Source organism: Diceros bicornis, chromosome 10 (genome assembly GCF_020826845.1).
Source record: "Diceros bicornis minor isolate mBicDic1 chromosome 10, mDicBic1.mat.cur, whole genome shotgun sequence".
Taxonomy (NCBI): domain Eukaryota; kingdom Metazoa; phylum Chordata; class Mammalia; order Perissodactyla; family Rhinocerotidae; genus Diceros; species Diceros bicornis.
This window is the reverse complement of record NC_080749.1, coordinates 47,291,811-47,314,407: the sequence shown is the minus strand read 5'-3', so window position 1 is coordinate 47,314,407 and position 22,597 is coordinate 47,291,811. Positions and strand designations below refer to the sequence as shown.

Here is a 22,597-nt window from a genome sequence, read left to right as displayed (position 1 = left end):
GGCCATTTTTCTGTCTCCCATCTCTGTTGCTCTTTTGGTTGATCCAGAACTCTTGATTTTGATTTTTTTCTTGATTCAGTGTTTTCGGTGTCTGGAAATGAGTATTGATTTTTAGCATCAGACTAACCTTTGTTTGAATCCCAACTCTGGCCTTGACTAGCTGTTTGATCTGTGTAATCCCTGAACAGTTAACTTTAACCCCTCTGAACCTCTGCTTCCCATTGGTGAGAATGTGGTGGAAGTACTTATATAGGTTTGTGGTGAGAATCAACTGAGACAGTGTATTAAATATGCCTGACATACTGTTAGCTTATCTCCCTTTCCCTCCCTAGCTGCTTAATTCAATATTTGGTTCCAACTGTTCTGAGAGGTAAATAAAATTTGTAAAGGTTAATTAAAATAGTAGCAGTTTAGAAGACACTAAAGAGTCATAAGTACAGGCAATCAAATGTAAACAGTGGATCCCACTGATTCATGCAAGCTAATGATAGTTGGTAGCCTAAAAAAAAAATCAAAATGGTAATGGCACTGCCTGTTTCCTTCCTTATTTAAAGGAGAGTGGCTTGAATTGTGAGGATGCTTGAAACCACAGCAGAGGAAATGGCTGGAGGAACTAGAGATAATTAGATTATGATAGGTGGTGCTAATATAGTGCTTACTAATTCCAGAAACTATTCTAGACACTTAATGTAAATTAATTCATTTGTTCCTTACAATAACCTGGGAGTCAGTTCTCCTTTTGTCCCTACTTCATAGATGAAGACTGAAGCACCGAGGGGTTACATTTTGCAAAGTCATGGGGTTCATAAGTGGCAGAGCCAGGGCTTAGAACAGAGGGAGTCTAGCTCCATAGTCCATCCTTTTAACCACTACACCAAATGAAAGATTCAGGAAGAATATGAAAATTGTCTTGGAACAGTTGAAGGGCAGCAGACTGGAAAAGGAAGTAAATATATTCTGCACTGCCTCGGAAGGCTCCAAGGTGAAAAGCTAAAAGCAAACAGAGTTTTGATTTCCTTGTCACTGCTGATGGTCAGACCTTGTCTGGAGAACCAGTGGTCGATGATGCTGATAACGAGAACAGTGGTTGAGTTAAGCAAAACTTCTTTTCCTATCCTGCTATTTTATGAGTCAGGGATATACCATTGCCTTGGCATCAGTATTTCTTTATTTGGAGAGTTAGTAAGATGTGATAAAATGAGGAGGGAGAAAAATAACGGGTCCTTAGGTAATTTTATTGACAAGCATTAGTAGCATTACTCGTTTAACCAAAAGTCTACTACAATATATTTTGGCCCCAAGGTCTCAAGAACAGACTTTTTGATAGACTTATAAAGTTGGTTTATTGAACGTTACATTGAATGATGATGTTTCCAAGTTAAAATTTGTAGTGCAGCACTAAAAGCACTACTTGTAAAAATTTACACTACTTGTAAAAAAAGTAAAGCACTACTTTAAAAAATTACTAGGAGAAACATTAAATGACATCTTGCTTGATTTTCTTAATCCCTTTCATTCACTTGCTTTCTTAACTTTCATCCTTTTTTTTTTTTTATTGTAGGCAATTCTTATGCAAGAAGCTAAACGTAATTAAATGTGCAGGATGAAAAGATGGCACAGGCACTGCTGGTACCCCCGGGACCTGAAAGCTTCCGCCTTTTTACTAGAGAATCTCTTGCTGCTATCGAAAAACGTGCTGCAGAAGAGAAAGCCAAGAAGCCCAAGAGGGAACAAGACAATGATGACGAGAACAAACCAAAGCCAAATAGTGACTTGGAAGCTGGAAAGAACCTTCCATTTATTTATGGAGACATCCCTCCAGAGATGGTGTCAGAGCCCCTGGAGGACCTGGACCCCTACTATATCAGTAAGAAAGTGAGTGGTAGATTTTATACTTCCAAAAGTAAAGTTACACTTCCAAAATTCAGTCTTTAATTAAACACTTTAATACACTTTTCTCTGGCTCGTATACATACTGCATCATCATTTTTCTACGGTTAAAGATTCTACACTTTTCATTTCCACTTATTTTTAAGTGCAGTATAATAAGCAGAAACATTTATAAGAAATGAAGTCAAGATTTGTCTACAGTGAAGAGATATGAAGAGATGAACAGTTTCTACAATTTCACAGTAATTGAGATAGTGAAAATTAAAATTGACATCAACAAAGCAAAATATCTGCTATTGCTGACAATATTTAAGCACATGGTAGAGAACAGAATAATGTTTATGCAAAAGAAGAGTTAGGGGTAGATGTACTTCTTATATTTTAGTTCTTATTTGGCTTGAGGTTTCTTCACAATAGATTTGTATTTTAGAGGATAATAAATAATCTTTTACTTAGCATCCTCCTATAGGAAGATAATACATTGAGAAGCATGTTCACCCAGAGATACATTTTTGGAGTTTTTTGGTCCACTATCCTGGAATATAATTGGGAGCTTCTCTTAACCTTACTTAATTTGTGACAGGCTAGATTCTGGAACACCTACATACTGTTATAACATCACTCTGAGAAAAAAATATCAAGAACAGAAGAAAAATCCCTCAAATTTTCTCCATCTCTATATGATTTAAATCAACAGTTAGGACTCTGCCATCCTAATGCTAGAATAACCATAAAATTCTGTCAGAATTAGAATGTTTTTGAAGTTAAACCAGCTGTGCATTTCCTATTTAAATAGGAAATATTTAAAAAAGGGATGATAAATTTTATGCCTTCTAATTGGATATTTTGGCATCTTATAACCACAATTTATATTTCACATTCATGAGCATAAAAACAGGTTTATGTAGAAACTAAAGATAAATTAATATCACCATGAATTGATGGCTTATGAATTAAAGAAGATATTGGATGCCTTTATTAGTCTAAGCCAGCCCTTTTAAAAGGAATGGCTAAAGGAATTGCATTCTTTTAAGCAGCATACAATTTAACTTTATAAGCTCAATGATGGCTAAAGGGAATGACAATTATTCAGACGTGGAACTAGCCCTATTGCACTAAAGGAGTGCTTCTCGAACTTGCGTGTCCATACACATCACCTGAGGATCTTGTTAAAATACAGATTCTGATTTCATAGAGCTGAGGTGGGGCCAGACATCCTGCATTTCTAACAAGCCCTCAAGCGAGACTCATGCTGCTAGTACACGGGCCACACTTTGAGTAGCAAGCTTTAAAATGCTTTATTTAAAGTCACAAAACAAATTTAAATAGTTAAACGGGTCCTTTCTCTTTTCTTTTTCCTTTTTAACTAGTTTCATGAAAGGTGGCATTTAATATATATTCATATATTCCCAAAAGTAATTTAATCTAGTACTTCACTATAGAATTGATAAAGAAAATTTTGATAATAATACTGTATTATCACACACGGTGATGACAGTGCGATATCCCTCCCAAAAATGGAAGAAAATTCTCTTTTGAAAAGTATTGATTCAAAGTATATATTTGCAAAGATATCTTCAAGAAATAGGAGTATGACTTACTCTGATATGATTAAAAGTATTTGCTACTTAGAGAAAGTGTCTTTAAGAAAGGGAATTGGTAAGATTAAGGGGGGAATAATAATAATAGAGACAAACATCAGCATTTTCCAAGGGAGACAAATCTTTAGTAGTAGCCTTGAAAGCATTTTCCTCCCCAAATCAAGGCCACTTATTGTAGAGGTGCCACACTGGGCTACCTAACAGAGATGTCATTAACCATCAGGCATCGTTTGATTAAGTCGGCTTGTTTGGACTCCACCTTCAGCCAAGAACCTTCTTATTATAATTTGTCTTCCTGTAGATCTGCTTAAAAGGAAAGAATGTGCCAGCTATGCCACTGCAATTATTTCAGTCCATGTGACAATAATCTATCTCATCGTAAATAAACAGATTGGCATTCTGATTTTATATGTCAGGCTTTCAAGCTTGGTAATGTGAGTCTGCCGCCAGGACATAGAATTGTTCTCTGGGTGCTAACAGTCAGTGTTTATTGCCTCCCTGTCTGAGAACCAGACTTGGACCCTGAATTAGTCATGGTGGCTGTGACTCATCTTGGGAAGCCTCTAGACAGCTTCTTCACTGTTGGCGGCACTGCTTTCCTTTATGAGGTATCTATATAAAGAGGAAGACAGAAGTAATATTATAAAAAGGTAGTTTCTGATTCTTAGGATAGGAGCTAACAGAAGAAGCTGATGGGGGAAGTTCTGAAATTTTAAAGTATGGTATGAAGCTTATGTTAATTACATGAACTAATATAGGTGAAAGGCATTTAAAAACTGCAAAGCATTATATGACTGTCTGCTGCCACTAATCAGTGCTACATTTTACATACCTAATTTAATCAGATAAGCAACATCACAATGTATTTTAATTGCATTTAAGTTCACCAGGTAATAACTTAGGAATAGTGACAGTGATAATAATAGCTAACATTTTTTGTGCTCAGACTTTGTCAGGCACTGTTTGAGTGCTTTAACCGGCATAACTCACTTAATATTCAAAACACCAGTGAGGCAGCTACTATGTTAGCTTCATTTTACAGATGAAGTGAAGCCCAGAGAGGTTTAGTAACTTGCCCAAGGTCACACTTCATAAGCGGTGGATTTAGGATTTGAACCCAGGCAGTCAGGCTCCAGAGCCAGAGCTCTTAACCACTAAGCAAAACTATACATGGTGTCTATTAACCTAATAAAAGATAATGTCAAAAACTGGTTGTATAATTTTTTGAACTCTCTGATTCATGTGGTCCTGCTCAGAGCTCAGAGATGTAAAGCTTGTTCCTGCCTCAAGTAGTAAAAATTTTAGTGAACTTATAAGATGTGATTTGCCCAGGAAAAAGAAGCAAGCAGCATTCCAGAGTGGACATTACCAGTTTAGTATACTTCTGGCTATAGCATTCATCACCTTAGTAGCAACACAGTGCTGTTTTTTTAAGTCACATCATTACTTATCATTACTTGAAAACCAGATTTCAGAATTGACACTATTTATCCCTCCCCCAATCATCTGTCATTCTCTCAAGTAATTTTCAGTTTAGGTACATCTCTCAACAACATCAGAGCCCCAAATTTCAAATGTCTTTCTTGTAATTCTTCACTATACAGGATATTAGTATTTTATTCCTCATTTCTCAGAACTCGGGGTTTTCTTTGTGTCGGGTGTTGGTCTCCAGAATAAACTGGGATTGTGTTCATAAGCCTGCTCTGTTCCAGAACCTGTAAATTCAATGAAGTTGCCCTTGGCACGTCATCTTTAATCCCATTAGTACCACGAAAGCTAATCTTGCAGGAAGAGCAGAGAATTCCTTTTTTAAGCAGACAGTTCATTCCTGTTCGCTTTGTTTTCAGAGATCTTTCAAAATAAAATCCTCTCCTAAACAAGTGGCAATTGCTTTTTCAGGGAAATTGTTTCAAAAGAAAGCAGGAGTAAATGCACCTTAAATTACAGTGAACTTTTACACGTTACTGCTGTCATTGAATGCCTAAAGGGATATAGATTGTTTATAATAAATGATCTAATCCTGTGAATTCAAAACAATGCTTTAATGCATTTGTGCTTCAAGGGCAGTCTTCCCAATGTCCACTGTCCCTTGTGGATAATCCGACTGCTAGTAAAGAACAGTTTACTTGCCCTCTTCATAGAAATGTTCAAATTTGTAGAGTTCAGATCATGGAAAATGGTTGGTTAGGTAATGGTTGGCTCCATGGTTTTGAATACAAAAGGGCAATATACAGAGAAATTGTTTTCTCTGTCCTTTATACTCACAATATCATATATTTCTGTCTACCTATTCAAACAGAGTATGGTGTCAGTGAACATGCATGTATGGGATATAGCCCTTAGTTCAAGGGTAAAAACATATTATTAAGTAAATGAATATACAGAATAGATGTCACAAATATAAATGTCATCTTAAAAGTAAACCCACATTTAATTAAAACAAGTTTTATTTGCAAACCACGCTATTAAATATTGTGAAAAAAATGGAGAAAAAGTAATGGCTTAATGGTTTGTAACAACTTGTAACCTAGTCCTCAGTGGAATGAACCCTATGTGTAAATTGCTACTTGACTATCATTACAAGCGACATGCCAACATGTGCAGATTAATATACTAAGACTTACTGGTAAAGGGAAACAATTAGGGAGTGATCAGAAGGCAGCATGATTTATCTGGAAAGATGTAATGGAGGAGATGATTTTGATAGCAGAGGACATTCCCAGAAAGTAGGGGTTTTCAACCTTGGCTGCATATTAAAATCACCTGGGAGAATTTTTTAAACTAGCCATGTCTGTGCCCATCCTCCAGAAATTCTGATTCAACTGGTCTGGAGTGGGATCCAATTACTGGTAATTTTAAAATCATCCCAGGAGATTCTGAAATGCAGATGGGACTAAGAACCTCTGATATAATAGTGGGTCATTGGAGGTGGGACCTTATTGCAGGTCTGTTATGGACCTGAGATGAGAGAGAGTTTGGGTGAGATGACCTCTCAGGTGCCTCCTTCCTCTAGGATTCTATTACATTCATTTTCAGAGTCAGAGGGAGAGGTTGACAGGTTGTGAGCGGGATCGATAAGTAGACTGAATTGGCTGGAGCAGAGATGCTTTGATGGGAAAAAATAAAAGATGATCTTAGAGAGACGTAATAGGTAATCACTGGGCAGCGTAGCTTAAATGCTAAGTTGATGATTATAGGTTTCAGGTCATAGGATTTTAGCTATGGAATGCCCTTTGAAATGACGTATTTCAGCCTCATTCTCAACGCAGCTGCCCCTTCTCAACATTACCAGCAGATCTATAGAATCAGCAAAACCAGGTTATTCAGCCTGTTTGAACGTTTTAAAGTAGGACAACTTCTATAAGGAAAATAGAGAGCCATCATAAACGTTGACTTTAGGTAATTAAAATATTTTAATAAATAATAAATATTAATAAATATTTATTTATTATATTATATTATATTATATTATATTATATAATATAATATAATATATATTATATTATAAATAAATAAATAAAATAAAGACTTGAGGTAATTAAAATATTTATAAAAGATTACTTTGATATCAATGTGTACAGAATAATCTGAAAAGTTACCAAAGCTGGAGCCAGATGGTAAGCTTTATATGGAATTGGAGTCTGTAAAGTTAACTTACAACTGGGTAAAAATTATGTTAGGACCATCAGTTTGTATCACAAAGTTGGAACCTTAGAGACAGATTAGATAAGAGTAAGTCACATCTTTATTTGTAATTATATGTTAATTTAGGGGAGAAACATCTAACATGCTTATAGTTACAGTATACCAACAGGTTTACACAAACAAGTTTGAAGAAACAAATCAGGTAAAAAGTTCTTCATGTGTGTAAGCTCTTCAAATAAGCCACATGTCTAACCTAATAATTTTTTTCTCATATTTTCTTTTTCAGACTTTTATAGTATTGAATAAAGGGAAGGCAATTTTCCGATTCAGTGCCACCTCTGCCTTGTATATTTTAACTCCACTAAACCCTGTTAGGAAAATTGCTATCAAGATTTTAGTACATTCATATCCTTTTCATTTGAATTGTCTAAATGCTGTTTCTAGTAGTTGATTTTATAGAAAATGTCATATATTTTTTAATATATATATAAAATTTCTTTGAGATTAATAGTAACGTTGTTTATTGTTCTCATTGATTTTCTGCTATTTATAACAAGATTATTATAGAATGACTATTATGACTCTAGAAGTAAAAATGCAACTCGGATAGTCAATGTGTAAATGAAATACATTGTGTAGTAGGAACAACAGCAACTCTCCTTTACATTTTCTTTTTTTAAAGATTTTTATTTATTTTTTTTTTCCACCCAAAGCCCCAGCAGATAGTTGTATGTCACAGCTGCACATCCTTCTAGCTGCTGTATGTGGGACGCGGCCTCAGCATGGCCAGAGAAGTGGTGCATCAGTGCGCGCCCGGGATCCGAACCTGGGCCACTAACAGGGGAGCGCGAGCACTTAACCGCCAAGCCACGGGGCCGGCCCTCCTTTACATTTTTATTAACCTCAGTTAGACCATATATAACCATTGCTAAAGAAACACAGTCTACTGTAGTTAGTAGTATTATTTATATTACTAAATGTTCAAAGTTTTGTGCCTTAATTGGTTCTTTATCTTCAACACCTGGGTCCATCCTTCCATCCTTCCTTCAGTAAATATTTATTAAACTACAATGTGCCTACGTATCTGATTGATAATATATATTTAAAAATTGTTGAACTTAAAACTATTTACAATGATAGTCAAAAAGTGTATGTAAAAGGACAGAATAGGTGTGGATTTCAAGAAAATTCTCGAATAAGTAATGATTAAATAAAAAGGTGATCTTCTGAGGCAGTGTTCAAGAATGGACATTTTATACAGGCAGATTCAAAACAGGCTTATATAAAAACTAAAAGGAGGACAAAATACTGGTTAACCTAGAGACAGGGCAAATAGGACTGATAACCTTCCTTTTGAGGTGCATTTGAATTCTCTCATTCTATGGTTTGATGTTGGAAAGTATTTATATTTTAAAATAAAATATTTACCTCAAAATAATCATGAGCTTCCTTACAGTGAAGTCTGGATTGAGATTCCAAGACAAATTATTACCGCGAATTCTCAGGAAGGTTTCAAAATTGTGTTTAGCTGTTTAGGTATGGGGTGGACTGGTACAGGAAGATAACCAAATGGCCTGTTAAGTTCTCCCACAGGCTAAAGTGAAAATAGAAAGTTAGAAAACAACATTAACTTATCAGCAAAAAATCATCTCTCCCTTTATTCCTATGCTGTAAACTCTAAGGGAATAAGTTACATCACTATAAGACTACCAGAGTACCTAATGACAGTAGGAATCTCAATCAATGTAATTGAATATATTGGGCTATACATTCTTAGGCTTTTTATATTGCATTCATTAACTTTTTGTCAGTCAGTGGAGATTTTAAATTTTATCTGACATACAACTTTTACACTTACATTGTGCTGTAAACTTACTAAAGAATGGTCATTTCCCCTTGTAATGCAATTTCACACAACTGATTAAAATGCAAAATTCTCTTTTACTTCAAATAGAGATCTCATTCCATTGAATTCAGTTTTGCGAGGATGTGATGTGAAACAAAAAATGAGTGGACCAAGGATATATGACAGGCTTTGAAGTTTCTTATTATTTTTGCCATTGTTTTAAAACAAATAAGTAAGATTAATTTCACAGGTAACTTGTGTTGATGATTTTTTTTTATATTGGATCTTTTGTAAATGGCCATGATAACGTACTAGCATTTATTCCTTAACTATAATCTACTTTATTCAGCATGCTTATCATGTGCACTATTTTGACCAACTGTGTATTTATGACCTTGAGTAACCCTCCAGACTGGACAAAGAATGTAGAGTAAGTAGAAATGATTTATTGGAATGAGAAATGCACATTCAAATTCTCTAGCAATCTCCTTATGGTCTGACTCACGGTTTCCGCTTTTTGAAGTCAGGCTAAACACTTCTAAGAAAAAGTTATTTCCATAATATGAAAGAACATAAGGGAAGTTCTTTGGGGGAGTTTTTCTTCCATGAGGTAAGTATTCTTTATAATAAATTCATGATAGTATCTGTTTAAGCAAGATTATAAATAGCATACACTAGCTGGTAAACTAAACCTATCATTTAGCCTAAAAGTTAAGACTCAACTATTGTTGTGCATTTTAGATAAAATAAAATGACCATTTTGAATAATTTGATGAATAAAATTATTTATTCTAGTATGTTACTATAATTGTTATATTCTGATACAGTAGACTTAGATATTCAACTCAATACTATTATATTAGGCTTTTAGTTATATGTTAAATTATTATGTTTAGGAAAAATACATTTAGGTATTTAAGTTATTTAGATGTTTAGGTTATATTTAGAGACATAGTTTATTTAGACATAGCATCTGTGCTAAAACACTCTAGATGTGCTCTTTAAAAGAAATAAAATGTCTTCTTCAAAACTATTCTCAAAAAATCGAATGTTTCCCTAAGGGGAAAACATGATTAGGGCAGATCACTCAAAACTGATGAAACTTTGCAGTTAGGACACTAATAAAAATAATAACAATCCCAATAAAAAGATACTGGCCCAGTTAAATCCCTATGGACATTTATACCTAAAATCACAGCTGGCATGTCTTTTGTAGTCTCAGACCCTGGGCCTCATCCTTTCTCCCTTGAGTTGGAGGCCCTGGGGGCATTTGTATGATGTTATCAAAAAAACCATTTGATTCAATATTTTAATCCAGAGAGAAAGTAGTTCTTGGGCATGCTAAACTAGCCCCTGCTGGCACTAAAGAAGGCACTTCTGTCAATTTTCTGCATTATTATTAAGGTCTTCTTTTATTGCTAAGGATGTTGAGGGAAAAGATGCCCCTGATTCTTTCAAAACATCAATATACTGGGGAAAATTGTGCATTAACTAACACAATTTCTGCATTATAACAACATTATTCCCTAATTTGTTAGTCATATATGAGGTTATTTATGACAAAGAAATATGCTTTTTAGTGAAACAGAAGGTGTTTAGGTTATATAGACTATTTATGTATACTATAATACAATGATCAGGTATTTGATTGGTTTAGTGAAAGAAAAAATTTAGTATGTTACTTTTATTGTTATGTTTTTAAAAGTAATGTCCAATAAGAGATAAATTATTATGATAAATACTGCCACTTTTATTTCTGTTTTTACATATTTCTGTGAGGATTTACAGCATCATTCTAAGCCATAATTTGTCAGTGATTTAACACATTAGTTAAAGATTTTTTTGACAGTAGCTTGAAAATGCTCCCTAGAAATCATTTTAGTAGAGAATCTAGTTCTTATGTTGAGGCAAGCTATTTCACAGGATTGTCAGTTACCATTTATGATTTAGGGGTTAACAAATGGATATACCTATTTAAAACTATTCTGTATGTGCTCTTCCCAGCAGAAATTACTGAAGCATTTAAACATGTGTAAATTTTGTTTATTTGTATAACATTATTAAAAGATAGGTATAGGAGACACTTGAATATTATTGCTTGAATATGCAGATCTCTTTTTAAAGTCATTTTTAGAGATGACTATATCCATTATGAAAATAGTCCCAGCCTTACAAAAGTTTTTGACTTATATCTTTCAGTTGGAAAACTTTGCAAAGGTCTCCTGATCGATTATCTCTAGCCACTTGATAGCAAGGTGCAGGAAAACAAGCAAAATATTAGTTACTACAGACAAAAAAAAAAAAAAACAGAGTCCAATGAAAAGAGAAGATAACTCAGTTCTGACCTGAAAAGAGAAGTCATTGGTCATTGATAGCAGAAACAGTCCCTGTAGAAAGAGGTGGCATACACAGAATGGCCGGAGGACTGTATTATATAGTGAGGGTGGTATTATGTAAGGCAAGGCACTTCCACAGACATTGTAATTACAGGAAAAAACCTGTGACATGGACACAATCAACAGCATGATTAGGAGCCTAGTGGGGGCACAGGCAAGAAAGATCAAGGTCCCCTTGATTCCCACTTACCTGTTCAATCTCGTTTGCTAAAAGGCCCTTCTGACCACCCATTCTGTGCAGAGCTCTGTCTCAGATGTTTAGCTCTAAGACTCTCTTCCTTGGAAAGCTGTCAATACTCACCATATACTCCAAATGTCCCTACGAATTTTCCAAAAACAGGAATAGGAGTAGAGACTTTTATCTTACTCCTAGTAATTCTGTAGATAACTTAGAATTGCTTAACAGTAGACCATAAGGCACTAACCACTAATATGATAAACAGAATATACATGTGAGCTGTCTCACGGCCTTTTACAAGGCCAGCTATCACTCCAAACAGAATGTCATGGTGATTACGTATAATACACAAAGATCCAAACTAAAACACAAGTCAACATAAGCTTGGCATTGTAAAATGTATCTCTTCCTAACAAAGTCAGCTACTTCACAACAAGTAAAGATATCAATTATACATATTCCTCATAAAATCAATCAAATTGTTAAAAAAAAGGAGGGGCAATATTCTTAGCAAAACTAGAGGTGAAGATTTCTGTATACATTTTCCTCTTATTTCTTTGTTCCCTCATATGAGAGAAATTTCTACAGAAAATCATGCAAAAATAACTCTCAACTTTTTTCATATATAAAATATTAATAGACTGGAAAATACAATGAATTTTAATAAGAGTAAATCAAATCTTTGTGGCTTGGGTGAAATAATCTGAGGAATAAACTTAAATTGTACTTTTTAAAAGAAGACAATGTTGAAAAACAATCTCTCTCAACTATTTTTGGAAGACACAGAAATAACATATTGTCAACACTCAAAGAAGAGAGGGCTAGAAATGCACTATATCAAACAGCAAATGGAAAAGGCTTTCACCATTTTGAATGCTGAAATTTGAATTTGAGCGTGTTTAAATGATTTGGCCCCATTGCATAGAGATAGTAGTGATTCAAGATTAAATTCAGGAATTTTATTATCCCTGAATTTTGGTAGTTATGTAAATACACACACACAAAATAATAATGAATTGAAAAATTTCTTGTGATTATATATATATATAATATTATATATATATATATATATGAGAGAGAAAGAGAGATGCAGAGAGGGAGAGAGAAGCAGTTTTATAGCTCTATGTCTGACTTTTAAGGATAAAAAAAGGGAGGTATATTTTCTAGATTAGATATGTAAAATATCCCTAAAACTTATTCTAACCATTAAGAAATTTCTGAATGAAATTCATTCATTTCTGAATGAAATATTTTATTATAAATAAATGAATCTAATAAATGTTGCCTCTAGAGATGTACTGTCCCCTGAGAGAAACACTAGCCACATGTGGCTACTGAAACTTGAAATTTGGCTAGTCTTAATTGTTGAAATGATATTTTAGATATATTGGTTTGAATAAAATATAATATGAAAATTAAGTTCACTCGTTCCTTATTAATTTTTTATTTGGCTACTAGAAATTTGAAAACTACATGTCACTTACATTATATTTCTACCAGACAGTGTTGCTCTAGAGGGCAGCTTGATGATTATCCGTTAAGACACATGAATCTATTATTCTAAAACTGAAATAGCTAAACAAGATCAGATTCTTGTTTAGAAGACATCACCTCTTCAGTATAACCCTTTACTCAGGCTTGTAAGATTAATAGTAGATTCTTCAGCAAGTGGAAATAAGGAATATGATTTTAGTGAATTGAAAAACTGCAAAAAGGTAGGATTTGCTATATGTTAAAAAATCCATTTTAATAGTTCAAACAAAATTGTTAATTTTTGTTTGGCTATTTTTCCTAGGTACACATTCACTGGAATCTATACCTTTGAGTCACTTATAAAAATCTTGGCGAGAGGGTTTTGCTTAGAAGATTTTACATTCCTCCGCGATCCATGGAACTGGCTGGATTTCAGTGTCATTGTGATGGCGTGAGTATTTTTTAAAACTTGTTAAGCTCAAAGAAATGAAAATAATTGCAGCATAAACCAGGTTGTTGTGACATATTTTAAATGTAGAGTTTGCTCATTAGCCAAATAAACTATATGCCTCATATATTTTGAGAATATATATTAGATACATATTGCAAGGTAAATATATCTGGTAAATGAGCAATAAATGGAATTACTATCATATCATATAGTCTTCCACTTCATCAAAATGAAGTTATTCATTGACTATAATTTAATACCACCAACTGTACTTTGATAGTTTTGCAAACAAACTTGTTCATATCAGTGAAAATTACATTGAAATAAAGCAACAAAACGTTATTCCTTAAAAGCAGCTTTCAGCATATGGCGCCCTGAGGTCTACAGCAATTCTATTTGTTAATCTCAAGGGGCTGTATATGCCAAATCCAGCATTAATTCTTATTTAGTATAAACTTTGCCAAAACTATCAGTAACTCTGATTTAATTCTACAGGTATGTAACAGAATTTGTAAGCCTAGGCAATGTTTCAGCTCTTCGAACTTTCAGAGTCTTGAGAGCTCTGAAAACTATTTCTGTAATTCCAGGTAAGAAGAAACTGGTCTAAGGTGACAGGCCCCTTATATTTCCAACTTTTCTTGTGTGTTATTGTGTTTGTGTGTGAACTCCCTATTACAGATATGTGACAGAGTTTGTGGACCTGGGCAATGTCTCAGCATTGAGAACATTCAGAGTTCTCCGAGCATTGAAAACAATTTCTGTCATTCCAGGTGAGAGCTAGGTTAAACACCGAGGCTGACTTTAAATATACTATAATACTATTGAGGTTGAAATCACACTTATAACATTAGCCTTGTTGCTTATTATTCTTGTTTGTCACAATCAAGATACCAAATGATGTTTCAATGCAGTTCAGTTGCTAACATTTTAGAAATGAAGTGCTTATTGGTAAAGTCAGCCTTTGAGTTTAACAGAGACTTGCATGAGATGTCTATAAAAAATACTGGTTTCTCTCTCTCTCTTTTTTTTGCATTTAGGATATCAAGTTTTCTCTTACATTCTGAAAAAGCTTTGCTACCATGGCTTTACTAACTGATTTGGATTTTACCATTCACTGCAGATCTATTTTGAAATGGATCTCCTTTTATAAAGGAGAAAAGACTATTATTGAACAGCATGCACATGGCATGGGATTTTTATTATTTTAAAATTCTTTTCTCCTCTAAATCACTGCTACTTGGAGGCTAGTATAAAGAATGGGTTGGAGGGAAATAGCCTCATGGATCACAAAATCTGAAATGAAAAATAGCTGCAGGTCTGTCTTTACATGTTTGTGGCAGCATGTAAAGCCACGCAAAAAGAAAAAACTTCTTGCCTGGATATTTACAATTTCATTTTGAACCTCCAGAAAGCACACTGTTCATAAATAAAATCTGCTCTTCATCCATTTCCCAAACCATCTGGCTGTCCATATAGCTTTGGTGTCTAAACAGCCAAGCAATTGTTGGTGGGGAAAGAGAATGTGTGTCACTATTAAGAAGACGCTGTGGCTTATAGCACTCTTCCTCAGCTGACCTATCGTTCTCTCTCCTCAGGTTTAAAGACCATTGTGGGAGCCCTGATCCAGTCTGTGAAGAAGCTTTCTGACGTCATGATCTTGACTGTGTTCTGTCTGAGCGTGTTTGCTCTAATTGGTCTGCAGCTGTTCATGGGCAACCTGCGGAATAAATGCTTGCAATGGCCCCCAAGCAATTCTGCTTTTGAAACCAACACCACTTCCTACTTTAATGGCACAATAGATTCAAATGGGACATTTGTTAATGTAACAATGAACACATTTAACTGGAAGGATTACATTGAAGAGGACAGTAAGAAATATTGCTACATTGTTAACCATAGTGTTGCTGAATGAGTTTTCAACTATAAATAGTTGAAGCTGTGGGTGTGAAGCCATCTTTGTAAATATACTTTATTGGTGTCCACTTTGGAAATAACTGAGATAGTCAAACTCTCATTTATTCCTGATGTCAGCAGGATTGATATGAAATAAAATAGTTTATTCTTTATATTAACAGGTCACTTTTATGTTTTGGATGGACAAAAAGACCCTTTACTGTGTGGAAATGGCTCAGATGCAGGGTAAGGAACAATTTTTTTTTAAAAGATGTAGAGCACTTTGGAAAAAAAGAGGATAGGAAAAAAATATACAAGGGTAGCCTTATATTTATGTGATAAAGAGTGCTGCCTACCTAGGAAGTATCTTCTCTGTGTTACTGGGTTGCTATCAGTTCTAAACTCACAGCCATTAAGATCATCCCTATGAATGAAGACCTTTGCTCCAGAATTTCACAGTTAAGATATACCTGAATTATTGTTCCAAAGTGTGAAGGCCTATAATCTGTCTTTTCTGTAAACCCATCAGAGCCATTTAAGAAATACAGAGAAGGAAAATACAAGATGGACACATTATGACTGGTGTAGGTATGTGTTGATGGGATGAGTTTTGCTGTGGCTGGAAAAGATCCAGAATATAACATCATCTTCAGGGTCAAGCCCAACTGAGAAACTGCTTTGAGAGACTCAGGTATTTTTGAAATAGCATGAAATCCTGTGTGCAAAGAAGCCAAGGGGCAGATGTATGTCAAAGGCATGTCCAAATCTCAGTCTGCGTACTTAACACTTCTTTTTGGTCACATTCTACAATAAGAGATATTATAATATCTTTGTAATCCTGCTAGTCTCTCATACTTAACATATTTTCCCAAGAGTATCATAAATTAATTTTAAGTCAGAATAGAGAGTGAATTTTTTAGAAGCCAAGAGATGGCAATAGTAAGTGACTCTTAGAACGCAGAATCTACACAGAATGTATCTTGAATCATCCTAGAAAATGGAAAACTGGTGTGGCCACAAAGATCTAAGAGAATTATTGAAAACATATACCAGTCATAAAGATGGAGCTTTGGGGAAATTTTATTTCCTGATAGTTTCCCCAACCTTTGTTAGGAGACTGTAGTGAATAAGAGCATAGGTTCTAGACTTCATATATACCTGGGTTCAAATCCTCACTCCACCATTTACAAACTCTTTGACGTTGGAAAAGTGTCCTAAGCTCTCTGTATCTCAGTTTATTTATTTCTAAAATGGAGAGAGTAATATTGTCTCTCTCTTAGGGTTGTTATGGTGATTAATTAATACGCAAAGCACTTGGACAGCACCTGATTCATCATAAGCATTTATTGCATGTTGGCTATTATTTTTTATTATTATGGTTAATGTAAAAGCCTAGATAAAATTTTGGATAAGGTTGATTAATGCATACCTTATCCTAATTAAACCATAATAATTACTTCCCTTTATTGAGTACCTACTATGGGTTAGGTAATTTACATGATAAAATTGATAGCTACTCTATTGTTAAATGTCAAATAAAATTCTAAAGAAATCTACCCAATTTCAAGGCTTCCTATAAGGCTTCAGTAATCAAGACAGTATGGTATTGGGGAAAGAATAGATATATAGATCAATGAAACAGAACAGAAAGCCAAAAAATTAGACCCATACAAATATAGTCAACTAATGTAAATGTAAAATACACAACTATAAAACTTCTTTAAGAAAACATAAGATAAAATCTACATGATTTTGGATTTGGTTATGAGTTTTTAAATATAACACCAATAGCATAATCCATGAAAGAAAAAATTGATAAATTGAACTTTATTAAAATTAAAAACTTCTGCTCTGCAAAGACACTGTAAAAGGAATGAAAAGACAAGCCACAGATTCGGAGAAAATATTTGCAAAACACATATCTGATAAGGCACTTGTGTCCAAAATATACAAAGCACTCTTAAAACTCAACAATAAGAAAACAAATAATTTAAAAATTATTTGCCAATTTAAAAATGGGCAACAATGTGAACAGACATCCTACAAAAGAATATATACAGATGGCTAATATGGATATATAAAGATGCTAAACATCATTTGTCATTAGGGAAATGAAAATTTAAACAACAATGACTTATCACTATATACCTATTAGAATGGCTAAAATGCAAAAAAACTGAAAAAAACCAACTGCTGGTGAGGATGCAAAACAACAAGAATTCTCATTCGTTGCTGGTGGGAATGCAAAATAGTACAGCCACTTTGGAAAACAATTTAGCAGTTTCTTACAAAATAAACACTGTCTTACCATACAATCCAGCAATTGCTCTACTAGGTACTTAGCCAATTAACTTGAAAATTTATGTCCACACAAAAACTTGCATGTCAATGTTTATAGCAGCCAAATCACAAAAAACTAGAAGCAATCAAGATGTCCTTCAACAGGTGAAGGGATAAATAAATTGTGGTACACACATACAATGAAATATTATTTAGTGTTAAAAAGAAATGAGCTATCGGGGCCGGCCTGGTGGCGCAAGCGGTTAAGTGCGCGCACTCCGCTGCGGCGGCCCGGGGTTCGCTGGTTCGGATCCCGGGCGCGCACCGACGCACTGCTTGGCAAGCCATGCTGTGGCGGCGTCCCATATAAAGTGGAGGAAGATGGGCACAGATGTTAGCCCAGGGCCGTCTTCCTCAGCAAAAAAAAAAAAAAAAGAGGAGGATTGGTGGATGTTAGCATAGGGCTGATCTCCTCACAAAAAAAAAAAAAAAAAAAAAAGAAATGAGCTATCAAGCCATAAAAAGAATTTATGAACCTTAAATACATATTAATATGTGAAAAAAAAGCCAATCTGAAAAAGCTACATTCTGTACAATCCAATTACATGACATTCTGGAAAAGATTCATAATAGACATGATAAAAAGATCAGTATTTTGCAGGGGTTCAGGGTACGGGGTTGACTAGGCGAAGCACAGGGTATTTTTTAGGGTGGAGAATCTATTCTGCATGATTCTGTGATGGTGAACATTAAGCATTTGTCCAAATCATAGAACTTTACAGCACAAAGAGTGAATAGTGTATGCAAATTTTTAAAAAACTATTTGTGAGGTTGGGGATGCCAGGTTAAAATATAGACTGTGACAAACGTATCTAAATATATTTAAAATGTATAAAATAACCTCACTGAAGGAGGTGGCGGAATAGGCGCTAATCTAAGTAACTTTGGAAATGAGTGGAGTCTGTAAGACTAAAGGCAAAAAGAACTGTGTTCTAGTTGATAAAGTTGTTTCCCATGGTAGTATAGGTTAACAATCCTGAAACAACTATGCCCTGTACTGGTACTGAGTAATTAAGTATATGGTTGACAGATGACAGAAGCCAGGTAACTCACTTTTGGAGTGAGGTGCAGATAAGCAAAGGGAGGAGTCTAGAATGATCCTGTGGTAATGAAATAGAGTCGTAGACATGAGTATGACCTCATGTTTAGGTTAATCTAGGCACAGACGGTTATATGTAGAAACATACATGTGCTATTAGAAACAGAGATCTGATATATGTGTACATATCTCAGCTCTGTCAGCTGAGAGCCTGGAAGCAATGACACCGCCTTAGCAACAAGCACAGTTAGCACCCAGATCTTGGTTTCTAATACCATTCTCCAGTAGAAGAACAAGGGCTCCTTGGAGAAATGGCTGACTCTAGGACTGGGGCAGGAAATATAAAAGATGAGCCTGGAGCATCTTGTAGTGCCAGAGAGTAAGAAAGTGCTAAACAAACAAACAAACAAACACAGCCATGGGGTTATGCCAAGAGCTACAAGAGTCAACTTAAAAAGCTTCCAGTGGCCAAAACTGGTACAATTTGAGCAAGAAAATAAATAAAATATAATTGGATTATAATTCAAATTACAAAATAAATATCCATGAGTACATACTCATATAAATAAATGATTAAATAGATAAATGAGAGATAATATACAAATCTCTCATGCAAAAGAATTGCAAATAATTTATGTACAGACTCTGCTCTTAAGAAGGTGGATTATAACTCCCCACTTCTTATGTGTGGGCTGCACATAGTGACTTTATTCCAAAGAGTGCAGTATGGAAAAAGAGGGGAAAAAAAAGACTAAATTTACAGCGGAGACACCTGACAAACACTACCTCAAGTCAGGTGAGGCAAGTTAACACCAAGAGTGATAAGCCATATTGAGAGTATGTACCCTTGGTAGGATGTGATAACAATGATACTTTACCTCTGTGGTCTTCCTCCCAAAAATCCACAACCCCAACCTAATCATGGGAAAAACGTCAGACAAATCCCATTTAAAGGACATTCTTCAAAATACCTGAGCAGTACTGCTCAAAACTGTTAAGGTCATCAAAAACAAGGAAAGTCTGAGAAACTGTCACAGTCAAGAGGAGCCCAAGGATACATGATGACTAAATGTAATGTGGTATCCTGGATGGGATCCTGGAACAGAAAAAGGATATTGGGGGGAAAACTGAGGAAATCTGAATAAAGTATGGACTTTGGTTAATAATAATATATCAATATTGATTGAAATGTACCATACCAACATAAGATGTTAATAATAGGGGAAACTGGGCATGGGATATATGAGAAGTCTCTGTACTCTCTTTGCAATTTTTCTGTAAGTCCAAAATTGTTCTAGAATATAAATTTTATTTTAGAAAATTCTACAGAAGTAGCTATTGAAGTAGCTCATTAAGCGGTTCCCTACCCTTTGGCTGTTTTCTGGCTTTTCCTTTTTAAATCACTGATTCTTGCCACTTTGTAAAGAGCAGGATATTGATGGTGTCAGACGCAAAAGTGTGTGGTTGCTGCCTCTTTGCCAGTCTAAATGTCTATAAATCTGACTCCTTTGCACCTAAGTTTTCTGTTGGTTTTCCTAATAAGTTTCAGCGATAACAGTTTCACTGTGAGCAATTACCTCAAGTGCTCTGGAATTGAAGGCAAGAAAATTCATCACAGACAGAAACTCTGGGTTTTGACAATTCCTATAAATCAACATTGACTGAAATAGCTGTAATTGCTATGCTGACCCTAGCTCCATTTCTCTCTCTTATAGCCAGTGTCCAGAAGGATACATTTGTGTGAAGGCTGGTCGAAACCCCAACTATGGCTACACAAGCTTTGACACCTTTAGCTGGGCTTTCTTGTCTCTATTTCGACTTATGACTCAAGACTTCTGGGAGAACCTTTACCAGTTGGTAAGTGTCTAAGTCCATTTGATCTGCTATAACAAAATACCACAGACTGGGTAGCTTATAAATAACAGAAATTTATTGCTCACAGTTCTGGAGGCTGGGAAGTCCAAGATCAAGACACCAGCATGGTTGGATTCTGGCAAGAGCCCTCTCACTGGTTCATAAGCTGATGCCTTCTTGCTGTATCATCACCTGGTGAAAGGGGTTAGAGATCTCTCTGGAGGCTCTTTATAAGAGCCCATCCATAAGGGCTGCAACCTGATGACCTAAGCATCTTCCAAAGGCCTAACCTTCTAATACCATCACATTGGGCATTAGAACTTCAACATATGAATTTTGGGAGGACACAAGCATTCAGACTGTAGCAGCAAGGTTCAAATTAACATGCATGGGATTTAATTTTATGAACATATATGAAATGAAGCAAGTATGGATACTTGCTTATGACAGTCTAGAATACAGAGGAGTCCAGTATAAAATAAGTGTGCCTAGGATCCCAATTGTTCATTCAGCCAGTACATGTATATTGAGAGCTTCTTACATGAAAGACATTTTGTTAGGGGCTATGGAGAATGCAAAGAATGTTCATGACTTTAAGTTTATAATCTAGTTGTGGATATAAAAAAAAGTGAAAATATTTTAAAAAATCAATTACATAAAAATTTCAAATTAAATTTACAGTTAATTGGGGCTAGAAGAGGAGGAAAAAAAGATGTTATCTCTAGATGGTTTGAAGAGTAGGCTGCCATAAAAGTGGAACTCCATTGAAGAATTTAAGGAGTGTTCTCATTTGTAATATTGCCATGCATTATGGACTTGAAGAAAAGCATTTTAGCAGTGTTCCAATATATACTAATGTGAAATGTGTGTTTATATCAAATGACACTACAGTCAAGCCTCAGATAATTTAATTATTATTTGTGTGTGCGCACGTGCGCGCGTGTGTGTGTGCATGTTAACACCAAAAAAATCTTGGTCAAAATACGTTGGATGCTAAAAAGCATTCATCTCCTGACTATCTAACTATGGTAATCAGATCTTTATTTGGGAACAACATATAAAATACTGATGAAATTATTCCTTTTTCCCCCAGACGTTACGTGCTGCTGGAAAAACATACATGATATTTTTTGTCCTGGTGATTTTCTTGGGCTCTTTTTATTTGGTGAATTTGATCCTGGCAGTAGTAGCCATGGCCTATGAGGAACAGAATCAGGCCACCCTGGAAGAGGCAGAACAGAAAGAGGCCGAATTTCAGCAGATGCTCGAACAGCTTAAAAAGCAACAGGAAGAAGCTCAGGTACTGAGTGAAAATAAGCAAAGCTTTATTATTATTACTGTTATTATTATTACTATTATTATTATCAATCCTTGTTTGAGGACATAGTTATATTACATATAAACAGTTTGATTCTTTTGCATCTTCAAATCTTGGAAGATTCATTAGGTAGAACGAGAGTGGCATTTAGTCTAAGGCCAATTATTCCCTACTACTGATTGAAGGTTCTTCTGAATATTGTATCCAATACTCCATTCATGCAGTGTCTTCAAAACCATTGTTACATGTATTTTGTCTGTTTCGTTGATTATTTGAGGAAGGAGAGCAAATCTGATCCCTGTTACTATATCTTGGCCAGAAGCAGAAGTCCAAACAATTTTCATACATTGTGACTTTTGATCCATAGTGAGTGTTTTTTTCTGATGGATGATTCCATATATTTGAAGCATTATTTGAATGATAGTATATCCTTAAAATTTGTAGGTTCAAAAGTTAAGTTTTTAATAATTCTGAAAGATGAGTTACTCTGAAGATGCACAACATATAGCATTAGCTCCTTTTTTGAGGCATTTTTTGGTGAGACAGGGATTTGACAATGAATTGCTTAGCTGGTTACCTAGCTGGCTATATAAGTATAACCATATACTTAGCATTAAACATGCTGGCTTTGCTATTTTCATCTTACCATTGGGTACAGAGTAAATAATGTGGT

At 34.9% G+C, this 22,597-nt stretch overlaps 1 protein-coding gene across 11 annotated transcripts in view; it reads left to right on the top strand.

The window, feature by feature from the left end:
- Nucleotides 1-1,611: 1,611 nt before the first annotated feature.
- Nucleotides 1,612-22,597, top strand: part of LOC131410785 (sodium channel protein type 3 subunit alpha) — an 80,879-nt gene continuing 59,893 nt past the window's right edge. For 5 of the 11 annotated variants that reach the window (XM_058549146.1, XM_058549143.1, XM_058549144.1 and 2 more), the window contains exons 1-9: nucleotides 1,612-1,875; nucleotides 7,423-7,541; nucleotides 9,323-9,412; nucleotides 13,352-13,480; nucleotides 14,159-14,250; nucleotides 15,076-15,348; nucleotides 15,556-15,619; nucleotides 20,468-20,609; nucleotides 21,700-21,906. In XM_058549146.1, the coding sequence (XP_058405129.1) occupies nucleotides 1,612-1,875; nucleotides 7,423-7,541; nucleotides 9,323-9,412; nucleotides 13,352-13,480; nucleotides 14,159-14,250; nucleotides 15,076-15,348; nucleotides 15,556-15,619; nucleotides 20,468-20,609; nucleotides 21,700-21,906 (1,380 nt within the window). Of the gene's footprint in view, nucleotides 1,876-7,422; nucleotides 7,542-9,322; nucleotides 9,413-13,351; nucleotides 13,481-13,975; nucleotides 14,068-14,158; nucleotides 14,251-15,075; nucleotides 15,349-15,555; nucleotides 15,620-20,467; nucleotides 20,610-21,699; nucleotides 21,914-22,597 lie in introns of all 11 variants that reach the window. The other 6 variants (XM_058549147.1, XM_058549145.1, XM_058549141.1 and 3 more) reach the window with 3 other exon arrangements.